The 19,486-nt window shown below is 42.9% G+C and overlaps 3 protein-coding genes and 1 long non-coding RNA gene across 5 annotated transcripts; 2 read left to right on the top strand and 2 right to left on the bottom strand.

The window, feature by feature from the left end:
• LOC8071480 (K(+) efflux antiporter 3, chloroplastic) lies at positions 410–6,168 on the top strand. Of its 2 annotated transcripts, XM_002443531.2 has the most exons (18): positions 410–1,175; positions 1,270–1,371; positions 1,479–1,559; positions 1,836–1,937; positions 2,110–2,187; positions 2,436–2,504; positions 2,619–2,669; positions 3,023–3,136; positions 3,235–3,336; positions 3,432–3,566; positions 3,814–4,131; positions 4,214–4,285; positions 4,354–4,455; positions 4,576–4,737; positions 4,933–5,022; positions 5,109–5,270; positions 5,412–5,693; positions 5,793–6,168. In XM_002443531.2, exons 1-17 carry the CDS (start codon positions 852–854, stop codon positions 5,685–5,687), a joined length of 2,340 nt encoding a protein of 779 aa, XP_002443576.1. In that variant the 5' UTR covers positions 410–851; the 3' UTR covers positions 5,688–5,693; positions 5,793–6,168. The 2 variants fall into 2 exon arrangements, with proteins under 2 accessions (XP_002443576.1, XP_021301973.1); XM_021446298.1 differs by having other exon boundaries at positions 5,412–6,168.
• LOC8084424 (putative cyclic nucleotide-gated ion channel 7) lies at positions 5,016–8,857 on the bottom strand. The gene is made up of 3 exons (XM_002442510.2): positions 6,424–8,857; positions 6,139–6,254; positions 5,016–5,281 (listed from the first exon to the last, which is right to left on the bottom strand). The coding sequence occupies exon 1, from the start codon at positions 8,741–8,743 to the stop codon at positions 6,494–6,496; it is 2,250 nt and encodes a 749-aa protein (XP_002442555.1). The 5' UTR covers positions 8,744–8,857; the 3' UTR covers positions 5,016–5,281; positions 6,139–6,254; positions 6,424–6,493.
• Positions 11,076–11,744, top strand: LOC8084423. The gene is made up of 2 exons (XM_021466140.1): positions 11,076–11,162; positions 11,273–11,744. The coding sequence occupies exon 2, from the start codon at positions 11,313–11,315 to the stop codon at positions 11,742–11,744; it is 432 nt and encodes a 143-aa protein (XP_021321815.1). The 5' UTR covers positions 11,076–11,162; positions 11,273–11,312.
• On the bottom strand, positions 12,516–13,607 carry LOC110429935. Its single transcript, XR_002447125.1, has 2 exons — positions 13,117–13,607; positions 12,516–12,694 (listed from the first exon to the last, which is right to left on the bottom strand). It is a non-coding gene; the product is annotated as an uncharacterized LOC110429935 (long non-coding RNA).

The raw sequence follows: 19,486 nt of genomic DNA, 5'->3' as shown, positions 1-19,486 counted from the left end.
GTCACATCGGATATGTCGGAAGGATATCGGGAGGGTTTTTTAAAAACTAATAAAAAAACAAATTACATAGCTCGTCAGGAAACTACAAGACAAATCTATTAAGCATAATTAATCTATCATTAGCACATGTGGGTTACTGTAGCACTTAAGACTAATCATAGAGTAACTAGGCTTAAATGATTCGTCTCGCGATTTTCAACCAAACTGTGTAATTAGTTTATTTTTTTATGTACATTTAATGTTCTATGCATGTGTCTAAAGATTCGATGTGATGGATGAAAAAATTTTAGGTGAGAAATTAAACAGGGCCTAAATATTGGACAATATTTTTGTTTTTGCTATTTCTTACAAATTGGTAACATGGTGCAGCGTCAATATTCACAGCGCAAGCGTGCACATAGCCACATAGTATTAGCAAAGCAAGCAGCCAAGCATTTGGCGTGGAAAGGTTATCATTTTTTTTTTTTAAAAAAAATAGAATCACTAGGCGTGGAGCTGTGGACGGCGACAGAACTGGTAACGGCCGAGGCGGCGACGTCGACGGGCAGGGCCAGGCGGCAGCGAGAGGTGGACGAAGGCCCGCGCGGCGCTCCGATCGCCTCAACATCTTATCCACCATCCCACAGCCAGCTGAGTCCTCCGAGTTCGCCTTCGCCAGGACCCGCACGCAGCCAGATAAAAGGTACGCCCCCCACCCCACCCGCGCGCGCGGGGACGCGACACGGGCACACGGCGCAGCGTCTCCTCGCCCTCCGGTGGTCCTCGTACGCACACGCACCCACGCGCCGCGAGGCGAGCCGCTCCGCTTCCGTTCCGGTAGCTTCGGCACGCGCGCCGCCCGCCTTGGCGCCATGGCGTCGGCTGCCGCTTCGGCGGCGGCGGCGCTGGCACGGGCACGGCTCCACGTCCTCCTCCCCGCGTCGCCTCCCTCCGCCGCCCGGGCATCCTCCGCGCCCACCTCGGCGTCGGCCTGCTGCGTCCTCCGCTGCGTGGGTAGGACGCCCCGGTACGGGACGAAGAGGAGGAGGCGCTTCCGGGCGCCGCGCGCGGGGATGGACATGGACCTGGCCAGCGGCGCCGTCGAGGTGATCAACGACCTGGGCTTCGACACGCTCACCTTCCTCGGCGTCACGGTCCTCGTCGTCCCCGCCTTCCGCGTCGTCAAGGCCAGCCCAGTGAAGTATCTCTCCCCCGTCCTCCTCGCCGCCGCCGTCGTCCCTTATTGCTCGCCCCGTGCTTACACGACGCGCCCCCCAAATGCTGCCGCAGATTCTCGGCTTCTTCTGCGCCGGCGTCGTGCTCAACCAGTTCGGCCTCATCAGGAACCTCACCGACGTCAAGCTCCTCTCCGAGTGGGGAATCCTTTTCCTGGTGGGTACCAACCTTTGGGAGCCTCGTTAGCGTTATTGCATCGCCATTGGTTTGCAGGAAATGCTTTACTCGAGTGATTGATTCACCGCTCTGCCTCCCATCTGCAGCTGTTTGAGATGGGCCTGGAGCTCTCACTCTCTCGCCTCAAGGCTCTTGCCAGGTACGCCTTTGGGATGGGCTTGCCTCAGGTACGGTTATTCGTCCTCCTTCAGTCCTTGTGCTACTGACTACATATATGCTTGCCTGTTAATTTATAACGACAAATTCTTATGCGCTGATGTTACTACTCTGATCGAGCTAATGTTTCATGATATGAACCATCACTAGGCAAATGTTCTCTGTCTGAATCTGTTATGTGCCTTGCACTGATATTTCCTGGCTTACTACTAGAACACTTGGTCTCCACATGGAATTTTGGAAAGTGCTAACAAAGCTGATTCGCCATACCTTTCGATATCCTGAAGGTTCTTTTGTCAACCCTCGCTTTCACGGCGTTCGAGCTTCCTCCTAATGGCGCCATAGGAACAAAGATATTGCAATTTCTCTTCGATTCAAGACCTGATCTGGTAAGATTTATTGTAAATTGAAAATGAAAATTACTCTTATAGTCTTCTGTAGTCCATACCGATGTTTCATTCCCAGGGTACAGAATTAAACCATCATATGGGCAGGGGGCTAAGCTCCTTCAGTTCTTTTGCCATTCTTGATTTTAGTAATTTATTTGGTTTTGGTCTGCAGGTGAACATCAGGAGTATTGATGAAGCAATAGTAATTGGAGCTGCGCTCTCACTATCTTCATCTGCTTTTGTTCTCCAGGTGTGCATTCTATTTAGGAATTACATCAGCAATCATTCTTTGAAGTACCGAGTTTCTCCATGCTTTCACATTTGTAGCTTGTCTATTTTGGGTGAATGGCTTGACCCACGACATGCACTCTAACATCTATGCATACAGCGGCATTTTAGTTACACAAATTGTTCAAGCAACTTGCCATACTTACAACTGTTACATTTTTTTTGCTTTTTTTTTTGCACTTGATAAGTGACTATGAACATCGTCTGCAGCTTCTTGCCGAGAAAGGTGAACTTCCAACAAGATTTGGTTCAGCTACACTGGGAATTCTTCTCCTGCAGGTGTTCGATTGAAGCTCTATACATTTTCCTGTCTCCAAAATTGTCATTTTTCATGAATCCTCCAAGGAGTGTGAGGTGTATTAATTCCAGGACGTATTCTGCTGATACTCACAGGACATTGCAGTTGTCCCCCTGTTGGTCATACTCCCTGTGCTAGAGAGTCAGGTACGCAAAAGGTTAGCACTTAGATATATCAAACTACAGAATGCTCATTTGCAAAACATGCACCTGATATACTCTCCCGTTATGCTACAATGCAACCTAAGGACCGACACTAATTTCGTTGAAGGATATGTGTAGTTCTAAGACCATTTTGTAGTTGATAATATTTTGCATGTTACATTACTAAGTTAGTATAAAAAAGGTTGATACTGTAAACATACAGATAGTCACTAACATATTACTGCATCCTACTTGTTCATCCACTGCACACGTTCCTAAGTATGAGCATGCTGCACTGCCTTCACATTACATTGAGTCATACAATAACATTTACTGGCTTTGTGCCTTTGTTACAGAATATCGTGGAGCGAAGTTTGTGGCCACTTTTACTAGCTGAGAGCTTAAAGGCACTGGGCGGACTTGGCTTACTTTCCCTTGGCGGGAAGTACCTCATGAGACGTGTCTTTGAGGTATGTTACCTTCTACATTCTGAAATATGTACTCATATTTTTTGTTCAATAAAATTTTGGTTTAGTATACAATAAAAACTGAAGTACCATTCTGGCAGTTTGTTGCAGAGTCAAGGAGTTCAGAGGCATTTGTTGCGCTCTGTCTTCTTACAGTCGCAGGGACATCACTTATCACCCAAAAGTTGGGATTTAGTGATACAGTATGTCCTATTTGAAAATCTCAGTTAGATCCAGATTGTGCTCTTTCAGATTTTTAGATTGCTGATTGTTTACCTCCTAACATCATCCTATGTAGCTGGGTGCATTTCTAGCTGGAGCCATTCTTGCAGAAACAAATTTCCGCACACAAATTGAAGCTGACATAAGGCCATTCAGAGGCTTGTTGCTTGGGCTGTTCTTTATGACTACAGGGACTTCCATTGACATGCAGGTACAGCTGTTTCTGTTTTTCAAGTGAACAAATGGTTGAATGTAAATCACACTCTTTATTCATGTGCAGTAGTTCATGTCTTTCCATGGCTAAGATATATAGGCCTACATGCCTTCATTTCCGTTTCCATTCAGTGGACAGTTCCTAAATAACATTTAAAGGGGCATTGCTGTGTTATTTTCGTTAGTTAACAAAACATTGTTTATATGCTCATTGATCCATGTCGACCTTTTTGCATGATATGTAGCTTCTCATCCGGGAGTGGCCTAATGTTCTGACACTGTTGGGGGGTCTTGTTGCAATCAAGACATTGATAATTACCGCAATTGGGCCTAGAGTCGGGCTAACTCTTAAAGAAAGTGTAAGGATAGGACTGCTACTTTCTCAAGGAGGCGAGTTTGGATTCGTGGTGTTTTCTTTGGCAAACAGGCTCGGTGTCCTACCACTTGAGTTAAATAAACTGCTTATAATTGTTGTTGTGCTCTCGATGGCATTAACTCCGTTGCTCAATGAAGTTGGAAGAAGAGTAGCAGGGATCATTGATGAAAGATCTGAAGAAAAAGAAGTGCGTAGCTACAATCATTAATACATTCACATTGACCATTAGCATATTTTTCTTGTGAACTCTAAAATGCTTTTTTTTGCAGAAGCCTGCTGAGATGGTGAATTATGGTGCCACTGAACCTGTTGTAATTCTTGGTTTTGGAGAGATGGGACAGGTATCTTGCATGATATTTTCTTTCTTGTTTCATTTGAGTGCAAACCATAAAATTTCATGTTTGTGCAGGTCCTTGCTAATTTTTTATCTGCACCATTGTCATTTGGAATTGAGAAAGACACAGAAGGATGGCCATATGTCGCATTTGATCTAAATCCTGCTGTTGTAAAGGTTGGAAATAAGAAAGCATTTTGGTATAATAATTAATGCATCTTCCCTTCTCTCACAGAAGGTGGAATGATGTGTTTCCATGTGTTCAACTAAGCAAGCTTATTTCTTCTCTCCTATCAGTCAGCTAGAAAATCAGGATTTCGTGTGCTATACGGAGATGGTTCACGCCCTTCAGTTCTGCAATCTGCTGGCATAACGTTTCCAAAAGCTATCATGGTTATGTATACTGGAAAGGAAAAAACAATTGAGTCTGTAAACAGATTGCGGCAAGCTTTCACTGCGGTAAGAATCTCCAAAGTGAAACTGCATTATGCTTTGGGGAAATCTCAGGATTTAGCTACCAATTTGAGACATATGCTATGATAGCAGCGTTGTGCAAGAATATTTTAGAGTTCGGAGAGATGAACCTTATTCTCATATAGAAACCATGAAAGAGTGAAAAACATGCAAATTAACGTATACCTTCTGCTTTAATAGGTTCCAATATACGCTAGAGCTAAAGACCTCTCGCATTTGTTAGATCTTAAGAAAGCAGGTGCAACAGACGTTGTCCTGGAAAATGCTGAGGTAATGTTCTCAATAAATTCTCTGTTTACCGAGCAGCACATAAGAATTCATGTGATCACATTTCTCTTGTCAATCTTTCGCTGCAGACTAGCTTGCAGCTAGGTTCGATACTTTTGAAAGGACTGGGCGTCATGTCTGATGATGTATCCTTCTTGAGTAAGCTTGTGAGAGACTCAATGGAGCTGCAAGCTCAGGAAGCACTAAAAGACATTGGGGACCAAGATGTTGATATCATGAAGCCTCTTCAGGTTCTTAAAATCTGAAAAAACAATCTCAAATTCATGGCATTTGTTCTTCTAAATGAAATGATACACAGCTCTCCTATGTGTTTGAGAAAAAAAATATTATAGCATTTTCATTTCTCATCTGAGCTAAATTCGTTCTTGCAGGTAAGAGTTTCAGATTTAGTGGATAGCAATGGTAACAGTTCAAGAATGGTAGCCCAGGAGCAGGCGTTAAGTCTAAGCAGGCGCCCAGATGTAAAGGCAATAAAACCGGCAGTGACAAACAGGATACCTGATATGAAGGTGGAAAATGAAAATCCAGGATATGACTTTGACAGAGTAGAATCTGAAGATGGTGTGGCATACTGTCTATTGGAATCTGATGATGGAAGCGATGAAGCCTCCAGTACAAGCAAGGAAATGATTGATCAATCTGCTTGATGCAAGGTTAATGCCAATGATAGGAAGATACTCTAGCTCTACTTGTAGGATCATGTTGCGATTGGCTAATTGCTGGGCTGATCAGAAGTGCCACATTTCTTGCAGCTCCTATAGGTTTCTTGAAGCACTTGTAGAGACTGCAATACTGCAAATCTAAAGACTGAAAATACTGCGCTTGAGCTGCGCAGCCGTACAGCATAAAGCCATGCAGCAACCATAAACAGTTGAAGATGGAGAAACTTTCAGCTGACAAATTTTCCAACGCAGCTGATTGCATGGATTTGGTAGCATCCACTTGTAATTAGCAATATTTCAGAATATAGAATAGCATTTTTTCACAGCACAGATTATATTGATTGAAGCCACAATGTAATAAACTTCCATTGATAGGTATATTCTTGTACAATATCTATCTGTATCTGATCTCTACTGTGTACTAGATGGTACATACCTGAGCAGTTTATTATGTATCATCATCCAACATTTTCAGAGCTTACGGTGTCATATAGGACTGACTTTGATGGTGGATCTCAGGTCTGAAGTCCTGCCGGATTTGTTGTCAGCATCCTGTGAGGTGCAATGGTTTAATGATCAAATTCATGCATGTCTTGGTAAAAGGAAATCTAAACCTACAGAACCAAGCACTGCAACAAATTCATCAGTTGAGTAAACCGTAATATATAACCTCTGACAAGTTATTAACAAATAATAAATGAATAATGAAATAAATACATACAAGTATATATGTTTCTTTGTGTCAGCCAATTAAGCTGAAGAAGTTGAGTGGCTGGCGGAGCGATCGGCGCTCAGTAGTCCATGGAGCCGAAGTCCGGCTCCGGCGGCCTGGGCAGCATGATGAGGCTGTTCCCTCGGACGGAGCGCTGGCGCTGCACGCCGCGCATGGCGTTCTTGGCGAAGCGCGACACGAGGAGCGTGGTCTTGAAGCGGCTGGTGGAGACCCCGGACGCGGCGGCCTCGTCGGCCTCCATCTCCTCCTCCTCCCGGCGCCGCTGCTCGGCCGCCTTCCGCTTGAGGTACCTCCTCCATGCGGCCTGTATGAAGCAGGACGCCCAGGTGCGCCACTGCTGCGAGTAGAAGCGGAACGTCTGCTGCAGCTGCTTGCTGTGCAGCCGGCGGAACTGCCCCGCCACGAACTTGAGCTCGTCGGCGCGCAGCGCGAAGGCCTCGACCTCGGAGATGGCCCTGACGGTGCGCGTGGACAGCGGGAAGTTGGCGCCGGCCTTTGGGTCGAGCGCCCAGGTGAGCAGCTCCTCGCCGCAGAAGTCCCCCTCCTTGAGCAACCCCCTGTTGTAGAACCCCATCCGTCCGCCGTCGGTGGTGGAGCTCTCGAGCCGTCCCCGGATGATGAAGAGCATCTCGTCGACGGGGTCCCCCTCGCGCACGATGTAGGTGGACTCGGTGCAGAGGCTGGGCTTGAGGCGCTCGCAGATGGCGTCGAGGAGCCTCTCGTCCATGTTGGCGAAGAGCGGGACGCGGCGGACGAGGCGGAGGCAGAGGTGGCGCTTGACGTCGCGGCGGAGGTCCTTGGGCAGGCTCCGCACGAGGCTGTCCTCGTCGACGCCGCGCGTCTCGAGCCACTTGTACTGGTTGTGCCGCCACACCCGCTCCCGGAGCTCGTCGGGGAGCACGCGGTGGTGCATCCACTGCTCCGAGTCCCTGCGCTTGAGCCGCATCTCCTCCAGCCGCAGCGTCATGGACTGCAGGTACGTCTGCATGTTGCCGATGAGGAGCGCCATGAGGATGAGCCCCAGCAGCGCCAGCGTGATGGAGAAGAGCTGCTCCCCTTTGTAGTGCGTCGTCTCCAGGCCCTGCCCGATGGTGCTCAGGTTCTGCAACCCCCACCAGAGGCAGAAGAGGATCTTGGCCGTCAGGTTCTCCGTCGAGTACACCCCCGACTGGATCGCCGTCGTGTAGATGCCGTAGGGGAACCCGGTCCCGCTGCCGTCGACGGGGGCGCACTCCTGCGCCAGCACCTGCCGGATCATGGTGCGCCACTCGAGGAACCCCGACTGGCCCTGGCTGCCGCCGCCGCAGTACATGTAGGTGCGGCACTGGTGGAAGTTGAGCTTGCTGCACTTGTCCCGCCAGCAGTCGTCCAGCCGCTCGATGGCCAGCAGGTACCAGAACGCCCCCACCATGTGGCTGGCCAGCATGTAGAGCAGCAGGTAGAAGGCGGCGCCGCCGAAGGCCGTCTCGGCGAACACCCCCGTCACGCGCTTCAGCTCCGAGGTGATTGGGTAGAAGCGCACAAGGCGGGGCACGTACTGCGACAGCACCGTGAAGAGCAGCGCGTTCTTGGTGGGCAGCAGGTCCGCGCCCTTGGGACGGTTGAGGAAGTTCCAGATGGAGACCTGCGGCAGCGGCAGAACGGAGAGGAGGTCCACGACGAAGAAGCGGCGGAGGTAGCGGCGCGCGATGGCGGACGAGTCGATCACCAGCTCGCCGCGACCGAACACGCGCGACGACGGCGCGATGTACGCCGTCCGGAACTGCAGCGCGATCCGCGCCAGGTAGAAGGCGTCCACGGCGGTGCGCACCACGGTGGCGACCGTGGCCAGGTTGCGGTCGAAGCCGATGCAGGTGTTCTTGTCCGTGTACTTGACGGCCAGGAGGTAGAGGAAGAGCGGGTCGATGGCCACGGACACGATGCACGCGAAGACGAAGGCGCGGTTCATGCGCGCCAGGAACGCGTCCTGCGGGTCGAACACCTGCTGCGACATCTTCCGGAAGTCCTCCTGGAACACCAGCCCGATGGTCCGCAGCCGCTCCGACCGGTTCATCACGCCGGCCGCCACACGCACCGACCGCGCGCGGAACTTGGCGGCCGCCGCAGCCGGGTTGCCCGAGAAGTAGCTGTCCATGTGGAACCCGCCGCCGCCGCTGCCGTGCCCGTGGCCGTGCTCCATGGCGCCGCCGCCGCCGCTGCCGGAAGTGGGGCTGGACGGCGACTCCGCCGGCGCGTCTGCCTCGACGAGCCTCACGAACTTCTCCCTGCGCCCGTTGATGAACTGGGTCCGGTAGCCGCACCCGAACATCGTCGTCTTGATCCTGGACTACGGGACATCATCCACCACCATTCGGGACGGCGCCGTGGCGGTGAGATCAACAGGCCGGCCGATCGATCGATCGATCGATAATGCAGCAGGGCAGAGGGCCGATCCTCGTTTCTCTCTCGATCGATCTTGCATGCACAGGGCAGAGGGCCTCTTGCGTGAAAGGAGGCGAGGCCGTGAGCGCAAGTGACGGCGGTTAAAAATACGCGAGGCACCTAAAAATGGACGTGAAAATTTGTATGTTGCTCATAGTTTTTCATTTCTTCTTTTTTTTTTCTTTTTTCCCCTTTGGCTGAAAAATCACTAGTACTTATCGGAGCCAGTTGTTTATGGGTTCGGCGCATTGTATTCCAGAGCTTCCCCCAAATATGCGCATCAGAGGCTAAACTTATGGTTTGATGAAAGGTTAAGTGACAAAACATTTTTGAAAACTATTTTCGCAAAAATTTTTTTACAAAAGTTCAAAACCTGGTTGAAATCCCATCCAAAATCTTTTTCTATCCTTCCTTTTTTTTTCTCCCATTATAAAATTTGGGCCACCTACCCTCATCTCTCGGGCCAAAAGCCTCCCATCCCAACTCCACACCTGCGCTCCTCCTAATCTCCTTCGTGGGCTCTAGCCCATCACGTTGACAGCTCAACAGCCCACCAAGATCGGAGCTGGCCCACGTTAGCTATAGCAGCTGCCAGCAGTCCATCAAGCTTGTATAGTGTAACTAATGATGGCCACTCGCCATCAAGCTTCATTCATGTTGTTTGCAAACGTTTTACCTCCTTAATGAAACACGGGTGAATGGTTTGATCGTAAAAAAAAATGTAACTAGTGACTAGTACCAATGTGTAGTTTATTTTGTGCTTGTGATCACTAGTATGTGTAGGAGCTCCTGGTGTGTGCTTAGTTGACTAGCTGCATATGTTTGTTTAATCTTGCTAACTAGAATTGTTATTGGGTAAGCTCCCACTAGCTCGAAACTTTAGTAAACTTGATTGGGACCCTTTGTAAGGTGCCTATGAACATAGATAGAGGGGGTTGTAGTTGAGGCTAGCTAGACCAAATAGTTTTAATTTCACATATATTTTGGTTGGCCATAGCGATTAAGTTTTAGAAACGACTATTTTCTCATTCTCTAGTCAGCTCCTTGTTCATAACACATGGGCTCCTTCAAGTGTCTTCTTTGGCATGAGTTGTGTAAACATATACTTATATTGAGGGTTTCCGTACCTGGTTTTATAGTTTAAGATTGAAAATGGAACTGCTATATATGTAATAAGTGGGAGGTTGGAAAATTTAACTTTGCCAATATAAGTAATAATTAGGGCCTAACCATTAACATGTGAACATAGTGTGACCAGCAAACTGTTTGATTGATAGGAATATATTGAGATGCGTCACATTCTATCCAGCTGGACATGTTTGTCAACGGAGCAAGTACAAGACTAACAACCGCGGTTGATGGAACTAACCACGCATTAAGTAAGTCGATCTCGGGTCATAGAAATCAAACATACAAAATGTTGTCAACATGTATTATTAATAACACTATTATTGTGATAAGATAATACTCTCTCCATACTTATAAAGGAAGTCATTTAGGACAACGACACGGTCTCCAGAGGCTAACTTTGACTCATTGTTTTTATAAAAATATTTATCTCAAAAAGTGATATATATATATATATATTTATGAAAGTATTTTTCAAGACAAATCTATTCATATGGTTTTTGCATTTCCAAATTCAGCAACTTAAATATTCATGATTTATATTCTCAATGTTTGACTCAAATCTTTTTTAAAATGACTTTTTTTATGAGTATGGAGGTAGTATATGATTGGAAGATAGGGTTGGGTGGCGCTCGTCCTCGAGGGAATCAAGAGTCAGGGAATACGGAGTCTAGCGATCACCGTATTGAAGCTTTGGGCATTATTAAAGGTCCATTTGCCTACATAACACGGCTGGCCATTTTAATTGCGCAATTAAGTTACTATCTTGCAGCTGTTTAGTTTCCTCGTAGTTTCCGGGGAAAGAAGCTGGCGCGCCTTTGTCTCCGATCCATTAGGGCACTCACAATGCAGACTCTATCATAGAGTCTAAAGTTATTTATTACCTCGAACAATGTGGACTTAGAGTCTAAATAAGACTTAGAGTCTTATTTTTTCTACCTCTTTCTTCAATAAATATGTTGCCACATCAGCAAAATACCATAAATAGTATGTAGTTAAGTGTCTTGGACTCTGTGATAGAGTCTTGCATTGTGAGTGCCCTTAGCTCATTAACTCGAGAAGACTTGCTTTCCCAGCCAATGCTGCAATCGCTCATTTGGAGGAAGGTTTCTGGAGGAGAATAGAAGGAGAATCCAAGAAGAAGCTAAGCCAGCGTCTTAAAAAAAAAAGGAAGCTAGGTCAGTGCTCTGACTGTGTTAATCGGATCATAAGTTTTTCTGTGAATAATCATCAATAATTCTTTTAACTATAGCTCGCAATTTGTGTTTAAAAACTGCTTGATCTGCAGATTCTACTTGGTCACCCTTTGCGTACTGCCTACCTATAGGATGGTCGATGCTGTGGGCACCATTGCCAAGGTTATCGAAGCTGCTCTCAAGATCAAGAAAGCAGCAGACACGGTGAAGCAGAATGAAGGTCTATGCAAGCAGATAATAAGCCGCGTCGACGTACTCAGTAATTCGTTGTCGCAGCACCAGAATAACAGGGAGCTGATGAACAACTTGGCAGTAAGAGTGGCACTTGAGGCCCTGGACGGAACCCTCGGGGAGGCCTTGAAGCTGGTCATGGATTGCCAGGAGGAGACCAACATCGTGTGCCTTTTCTACAACTCCGGGAACCTGTCCCAGCGGTTAAAGGAGGTGGAGCAGCATATATCCAGTAAGAACATGGACACAATGTTTGCCATCATGGGCTTCCTTTTACCTAAACAATTTAATCAACACGGTGCCGGTGCTCATCCTCAGCCCCAGCAGGTATGAATCATTTGGAATGCTCATACGGGTTTCCTTTTATTTAATCAATACCCCATTTGTTTCAGATTAATTGTAAGTCATTTAGGTTCTTTTAGATAACATATATTTTACTATGCATCTATATATATATATATATATATATATATATATATATATATATATATATATATATATATGTTAGTAAATCGGAAGGAAACGAAAGAATAAGGGGGGAGATTGGGGTTCTCGGCGGCAGATTGCGCGCAGGTCGAGGAAGTATACATAGCTTTTTAACATTTAGTTATGTCACAATATATGGAATTTATGTTACAAAGTAAGATTTGTGACATCAAGTTGACAAAAATGAAAACGTGGAAAAGCCCGCGTCATAAAATGATTATGTGACATTTGTTTAGTTCATGTCACAAGCATATGACATTGGTTTATTGTCATAAAATCGTAGGCCTTGCCACGTGGCAGCTGACATGGCAGGGAGAAAAAATGTCACAAAATGAGTTTTGGCCTACTAAAGCCCACATAGCTCATGGGCCTGAAATCTATTTAGAGTGGTGTTAGCTGGTCCATTATTTTCAATTACAACCCATATAGATTTCGAGCCCACAACAATTCAGCCCATATAATATTTTTTTACTCTCATAATGCATCCCGTATTTTATCCCACATATTTCAGCCCATATTTTTCGCAAGCCCAAAAAATTCAGCCTATTTTTTCCCAGCACACATAATTCAGCCCATATAATTGCATCCAAATAATTTTCCAACATATAAAACATCATATCCAAATGAATTAACATCTTCACAGTAAATACAATATCATTACATCAATCTATCAATTCATTACAAATGTAGGGTCTCAAGCAGCACATATGTAAGGGCATAATGGCATTCTAGTGATTACCAAGTACCCAACTGCTTCAGTCTAGCTGCTTCAGTTTTTCCTCTCCAAAGTTTAGACCCTACAAATATACAGTAAAGGATAAGTTGCAATTATTCAAAAATCTCTCACAAAATATATAGACTCAAAATCTAGTGATTTCAATGACATAAAAAAGGCAGTCAGCAAACCAGAGGCCAACACATCTTATCAAGATAATAGAAATGTGGCCTCGAATTATGTTCTTCTATTAGACTCAATCAATCAACCCAACTCTGAAGGCAGAATACATAACAAAGAAAATGCTTCCTTTTTTTTCTTTTTGTTCAGACCAAAAATTTATATCAAGTCTTAAACCAGACACCAATAGCAGTCTGTACATGGCAAATGTACAAAATATAAGTGGATGCTATGCACTAATTGACTTCCCAAATAGAAACTACATGCAGCAAAATTTACCAGGTATTAGGATCTTAACATGAACCAAATCTGGCCCTTGATGACCTTGCCGTCGACCTAGAGACTGTGGGTGGCGAACTCGACGACGCTAACGCCCGGTACCCGCCTGGTGAAGCGGGAGAGGAGGTTGGACTTGCTGACGCCAGAGCCGCATTTACTTAAAGACAAACCCTCAACTGCAAGTAGTCACCCCCTTATTTACCAGTTCACTGCCAAGCTTTGTGGCGGATGAATTCATGCTGAAAAAGGAACCACATGCTACTCATAAGACAGATATACAAAGTGCCCAAAAAAAGCAAAATGGCCTTTGAAAACTAAGGGAAATCAAACCATTTTTCTTCTGCACTTATGAAAATAGTACAATACTTTGCCACTCTAACTTCTGAAGGTGAGCTCAGCTAAGTTTGTTACAATATAACTATCATTCATTAAATATGTAGCACCAGCCTACTCAGTGAGTTTCCCATAATTATCAGAAGTATTATGTTAGTTATAGAAAACCGAGTCAAAGCTTGGACAGAGGTATCCTAAAAAAAATCTATTGTGCCTGTGCACATACCCAACGTTTAGTGTTTTTTACAGCTTATAAGTTTCAATCTCCCCAAGCTAGCTAGTTCTATCTCCTTCCTCACGGGAACGCAGGCAGCAAGCATTACAGACCCAATGCGGGCCGAACAAACTCTTGTTCGCGGACGACTTATAATTTAAAATAGAGGGAGCGAAGTAACTCTGTCAGTCTGCCATTGTTTGAGTGCTAATTGGCTCGCTTAGCTTCTGAATGGCTAGGTCAGCTCCAACCCGATTTTGGCTACAGATTTTTTTAATTGACAAACAGTTATACTCACTGGTTTATACAATATCAAATAACTCTAGCCATTAAATTTGGACATACTTATTTGATATTATATCCGCTACTATATTTTTTAAAAATAAATAAATTTAGGAGATAGTTTGACTTATAGGACAACTAATAAAACAAGAGGCGTCTAGTAAACGTTGACATTACCCACCAGACAGGCGATCAGTTCCTCTGTTTTTTTTTCACATTGTCACAGTAGTAAAAGAAATATCCTTTGGTTGCGTCCGTAGTTCTGTAAATAATGCCAGAAAAATAATTACTGAAGTTCTACGTTTCATAAAATTAAAACATTGACTATTTTAATGGAAAATATACATTTTTTCCTCATAATTAATTTGTTTTTATTACGTCGACCCACCATACTGAGATGTTTCTTCGGAATCTTCAGGTTTATCCTGCCAGCACACAAGCGCCTTTCCAATCTCAAACAATGCAGCCACCAAATTTACCCAAACAGGTACATCATATACCTTCCTAAGCAATATATCCTTTTGGGGAAAAAAGTTTTTTTATGACATTATATAGGTGTGACTGATATGCATAAATGTGTGATTAAAGAATAGTACGTATAATTATATTTTTAAGCTTATATCCATACAGCAAGATACGAAGTACTACCTATACATGATTAGTAGTAATTGTATGTTATGGTATGTACTTTGAGTATCTATGAATGATATTATGATGCTTGTGACAGATGTCCAGACAACATAATCAAGATAGAGGCGATGTGAATGTTCAGACTGACGACGAGCCATATCCATATGTATGTTTTATTAGTTTCCCACTCGCCACCGTATATTATTTGTCCTTCTAAATTTCTACAATTTCATGACAAAGGTAAATTAAAAGTCAGTGACCAGAATGCTTACATGCATGCCAACATGACATCCACTGGTATGATACTAGACTAAATATGTGTATATGACATATAGATACGTCATCACACCCATTGTACACAAAACGGTAGACATAAATTAACCCTTAACTATGTCCAAAGAAACCGCGGGTACGAAGAAGAAATATAAATAGGTTAGAATGTTAATCACTGGCCAATTAGGAGATGTATATGTATGATGTTGATAATGCAGCAATATATGTTAATAAAAGATGTGGTTTACTAATGTGAATAGCTTGAATGACATGTGTTAGTTGGATGTGTTAGTGGATACTAATGTGAACATTTCGCATGACGAGATAATTGAATGTGCTAGTGGGATGTTTTAGTGGATACTGATGTGGACACTTTATTTGCATGGCAAGAGAAATACTTAGTGGAAGTTATCTTTATAAGAGATATAGATTACAAACATGAAAACATTGTTGAAGTGGCCCCTTCAAAAGCTCATGTGAAGCTGGTAGCAAATTTATTGCAGTTTGGATAAGTAGTAACAATGTGTCATCTGAATCAACTACAAATGTTTTTTTTGACGGCCAACCTCCAAGAAAATCATTCTTAAGTGCCAAAACTGCAAAGGAAAGCAATCTCCCTTATCCTCTATCCTTGTCGGAGTTTGTTTGACGGTTTGTGATTAAGGATTATTTCATTGGCTGAATTTTTTTTGACGGTTTTGGAAACTCAAGGTAATCTAGGACGGTGGTCACAAAGGAAACAATAAGACTATATTTTATTACTTTGTTACCCCATCTCTTACAATAAATACAAATGACCTTTTGTATTTCTTTTAGCAGGCTGAGATATTTCACCATGCGAGAGCCGAAAGATCAGACTATGGGGAACACAACATACCTGCCTTCGGGGATTGGGATTACTCAATGGTAGGCCTTGTTCTCTCTGTTTTTTCAATAGTCTACCTATTTATATATTAATGATGCATGAAACCTATTATAGGGTAAAACAAATGACGTATATATAGTAGTTCTAGTTTGTGTTTACCATATTTTTAACCTCGTGGTAGACACTAATAGTAGGTATGCATAAGAGAGCAATGCTATGGTACACCTTTTACTTCTTAAGAGGTAAAGTCTCAAATAAATCTTAGCCATTGATTCTTTTAAATTTTATGGATTTTTTAAATTAATTAGTCAATTAATTAATTAATATAGAAAAAGATAAATTATTGTTGACTCTCTAAATCATGGAGAAAGAAGCCGTGGGTGCCCCTTCCTTTTTCGTGGTCCATGAATATTTTGCGAGAGCAAAAACATGCAACCGTGCTCAACGTCTGGGATATATTAAATTAACAAAAAAATATTTGGCTAGCGAAAAACCCGAAATAGATAATAACTATATTTGGATGTCCATTTAATTAGAGAAGCTGTTAGAGGGTAGTTTTTCACCAAAATTGCTATTCCTAGCATTTAGGAAGAATATACAAAATCTCTTGGAGATGCTCTTAGAGGTAATATGTGACCATAGCCGTCAGATCAAACTAAATAGATGGCTCACAGTCATTTGGGTGTACCACAACAAAGCCCTGCATAAGATTAATACTTGGTACAAATTTACCTATATAGTACCTTATAATTTAGAACAAATTTTGAATGCTTCAGTAACTTATATTTTAAGGACTGATGAGCATTATAAAGTTTCATTTTGGTATCTTCTTAATGAATTAATTTGTCTGCAGACTAAGAAACCTGTCGTATCTACAGACGATGTTGTCAGCGAATGGGATTCCTCGATGGTAGCTATCTGTCACAAAATCATAATTTTGATGGTACACGTGACATGCATTTGGTATAGATATGTTGGATGATAGCATGCACGATTCATTTCTTATCAGGTTGCTCTATGCTCGTGCTGTGCAATGGCGAAAAAGAGCAAGGTACATACTTCCCTACATGGTCATTCAGTTCTATATGTAACTAGTTAGCATCATCGTGAACAATTGTTCAATTCATAGAATTGTCTTAAGTTAAAAATTTTTATGTTCGACCAAATTTATAGAAAATAATATAAATATTTATGATACCAAACAAGTATATATTATAAATATACGTGTCTAATAATGTTAATTTAGTATAATATAAATTTTGGTAGTTTTTCTATAAATTCATTTAAAATTTAAATTTTGACTTAGAAATTGACTTATTCAGGTGGAGTAATATTATTGTCACCTGCCCTTAATGCAATCTGCAATTCATTTATGTTATTTGGCTCGTCGCACTACTAATAATGGTGATTAAAAGAGACATTATTGTATATGTAGCCTGCTCGCCAACGACCTGGTCTACCACTACGCAGCCTTCTACAAGAAATAGCAGCAGTTGCTCTCGAAGTCAACGAGGCGGCAGAGACGGTTCTTCAGACAGAATAAGGACGAGTGCATTGAGATTGGGAAACGTATGAGTAGTGTCAGTGCTATCCTATCACAGCTCGAGGGAACCGAGATGTTAGAGGAACATGCTATGGACAGGGCCCTAAATAAGCTGTTAATGAACTTCCGCGATGAACGCAGACTCGTCCTGCAATGCCAGAGCAGCGGCATTGCCGCCATGTTCTTTTGCAGCCCACCATCCAAACTATCCAAGCAACTACGTGTGGAATTGGATGCAATGGTGTCAGACATCAATGCTATAATTGCTGTCATTGTCAACCATACCCTTGATCCTCAAAGGTACGATCTTTACATTACACTAATGACTCTTGTTTCTTAATAGTAATACATTAATCAGCGAACCAACCTGTGCATCAAGGAATGGATAACTGATTATTTATTTCAGTAAATATATACATAAAATAAATATCTAAGATATTTTACTTATGGAGTATTAGGCCGTGTTTAGTTTCTGAAGGAAAAAATTTCGTGACACTGTAGCACTTTCGTTTGTTTGTGATAATTATTGTCCAACCATAGACTAACTAAGCTCAAAAGATTCGTCTCGTAAATTCTAACAAAACTATGCAATTAGTTTTTATTTTCATTTATATTTAATACTCTATGCATGCGTCTAAAGATTTGATGTGACGGAGAATCTTGAAAAAATTTAGGTTTTGGGGTGAAAGTAAACAAGGCCTTAGACTAGAGGAAAAGTCAAAATTTACAAAGTTTGCCTAACAATTAATCCGATTATGTGCAAGTTTAGTGCATAAAACTTATATCAATATATTTGTGTTCAAAGCGGATCTAAGATGATATTGATTCTTTAGCAATTGACTACATACTATAAGAGAAATTATGGATCCAAATCTATTTTGGATGACTTTTTCTGTGGTCAAATACTGGACGGAGGCAGTAATCTATTTCCCCTTCGAGAAGTAAGCTTCAGCACAATAATAACTAGCAACCAATGCCATCTCCTCCAATTTGGGTCTTTTTTGGGTGTTTGGATCAAAGAGCTAATAATTAGTTCATGTTTTTGGATACCGAATAGAAAGCCTAAATTTGGGCTAATTGGCTAAATCCATTAGTTCTTATTAACATATAATTAGTTCTTAATATTTTTGATATATTAAACTCTATAAATTTTAAATAGCTGCAGAACAATTATATGATGCCCCTAAGATGTATTCGCTTACTATTTTATTGCTTTTGCTATGCAAAATCCATATATGCATATCAGAAATGCACGTGGCCAGCCCCAAGCACCTCCAAGTGTTCAACCGGCAAGGTAAATGAAATACCGTCTCTTTGACATGCTGATCGTATAATACAAGTTAGAAAAAAAGAGGTGCCTTTGTCTTAAAATCTAATGTGTGTGTTTAAGTTTAATTTGGTCTTAGGTTAAACTTGTCTAATTTTGATCTAGTTTATAGCAAAAGGTACCACTGCCTAGAACATCAACTTAGTTTTACTAAATCAACTATAAAATATCTTAATTTTGCATTTATTTGGTATTGTAGATAGTTGGAGATTTGCCTTTGATTTTGGTTCCTTCACACATTTGGAAATCTTTCCTTGAAACTAATCTTTATTTTGTAGGATCAATGACTTACCAGAATATTGGGTTTGTCCGCCACACCGCCTCTCTACCTAGTGCCTAGTTACAAGCAAAGTGCACAGTACTTACAGCGTTGTTCAACCGGTGTCAACCAAGCGTTAGCACAAGAATTGATGGTTTCACACTTGAGATGGGGTCAATGGATTTGTTGAAAGTTAGTTGTTCAAACTATGTCGGGTTTGTTCTAGAAGAGAATGTCAAAAGATTTTATCATTTGCAAAGCCGAAGTCACTAGGAGAACATTTCGATTGGTAGTATGCTGACTCTCTTCGTTCTAAATTCTAAGTCATTCTAGCTTTTATAGATACATAGTAAAAGTTATGCATCTAGAAAGCTAGAATGCCTTACAATTTGGAACCGAAGGAGTAACATTCAAGAACTTTTTGGGGGTCTTCTTCACCACATGTTTCTTAAGGATCTTGTTTGGGGATGGGGTGGGGTCCGAGGGCTTTGTAGCAACTGCTCTGTTGCTTCTTCAAAGCCCCTTCTTCCTCTTTTTTAGCGTCCATTTTCTCCTCTTGCAAGAACTCTTCACCAGTCACTTAGAATAAGGGCACGAGATCACGCACCGATAACAACTGGATTACTCAAGGTCAACCACCTAGCTTCTTCACAAGATTCTCCATATTTTTCTCGCTAGGGTCTAGGGAG

The sequence above is a fragment of the Sorghum bicolor genome, chromosome 8 (assembly GCF_000003195.3).
Source record: "Sorghum bicolor cultivar BTx623 chromosome 8, Sorghum_bicolor_NCBIv3, whole genome shotgun sequence".
NCBI lineage: Eukaryota > Viridiplantae > Streptophyta > Magnoliopsida > Poales > Poaceae > Sorghum > Sorghum bicolor.
The sequence above is the reverse complement of the archived record's forward strand: the minus strand, read 5'-3'. Positions and strand labels throughout refer to the sequence as shown.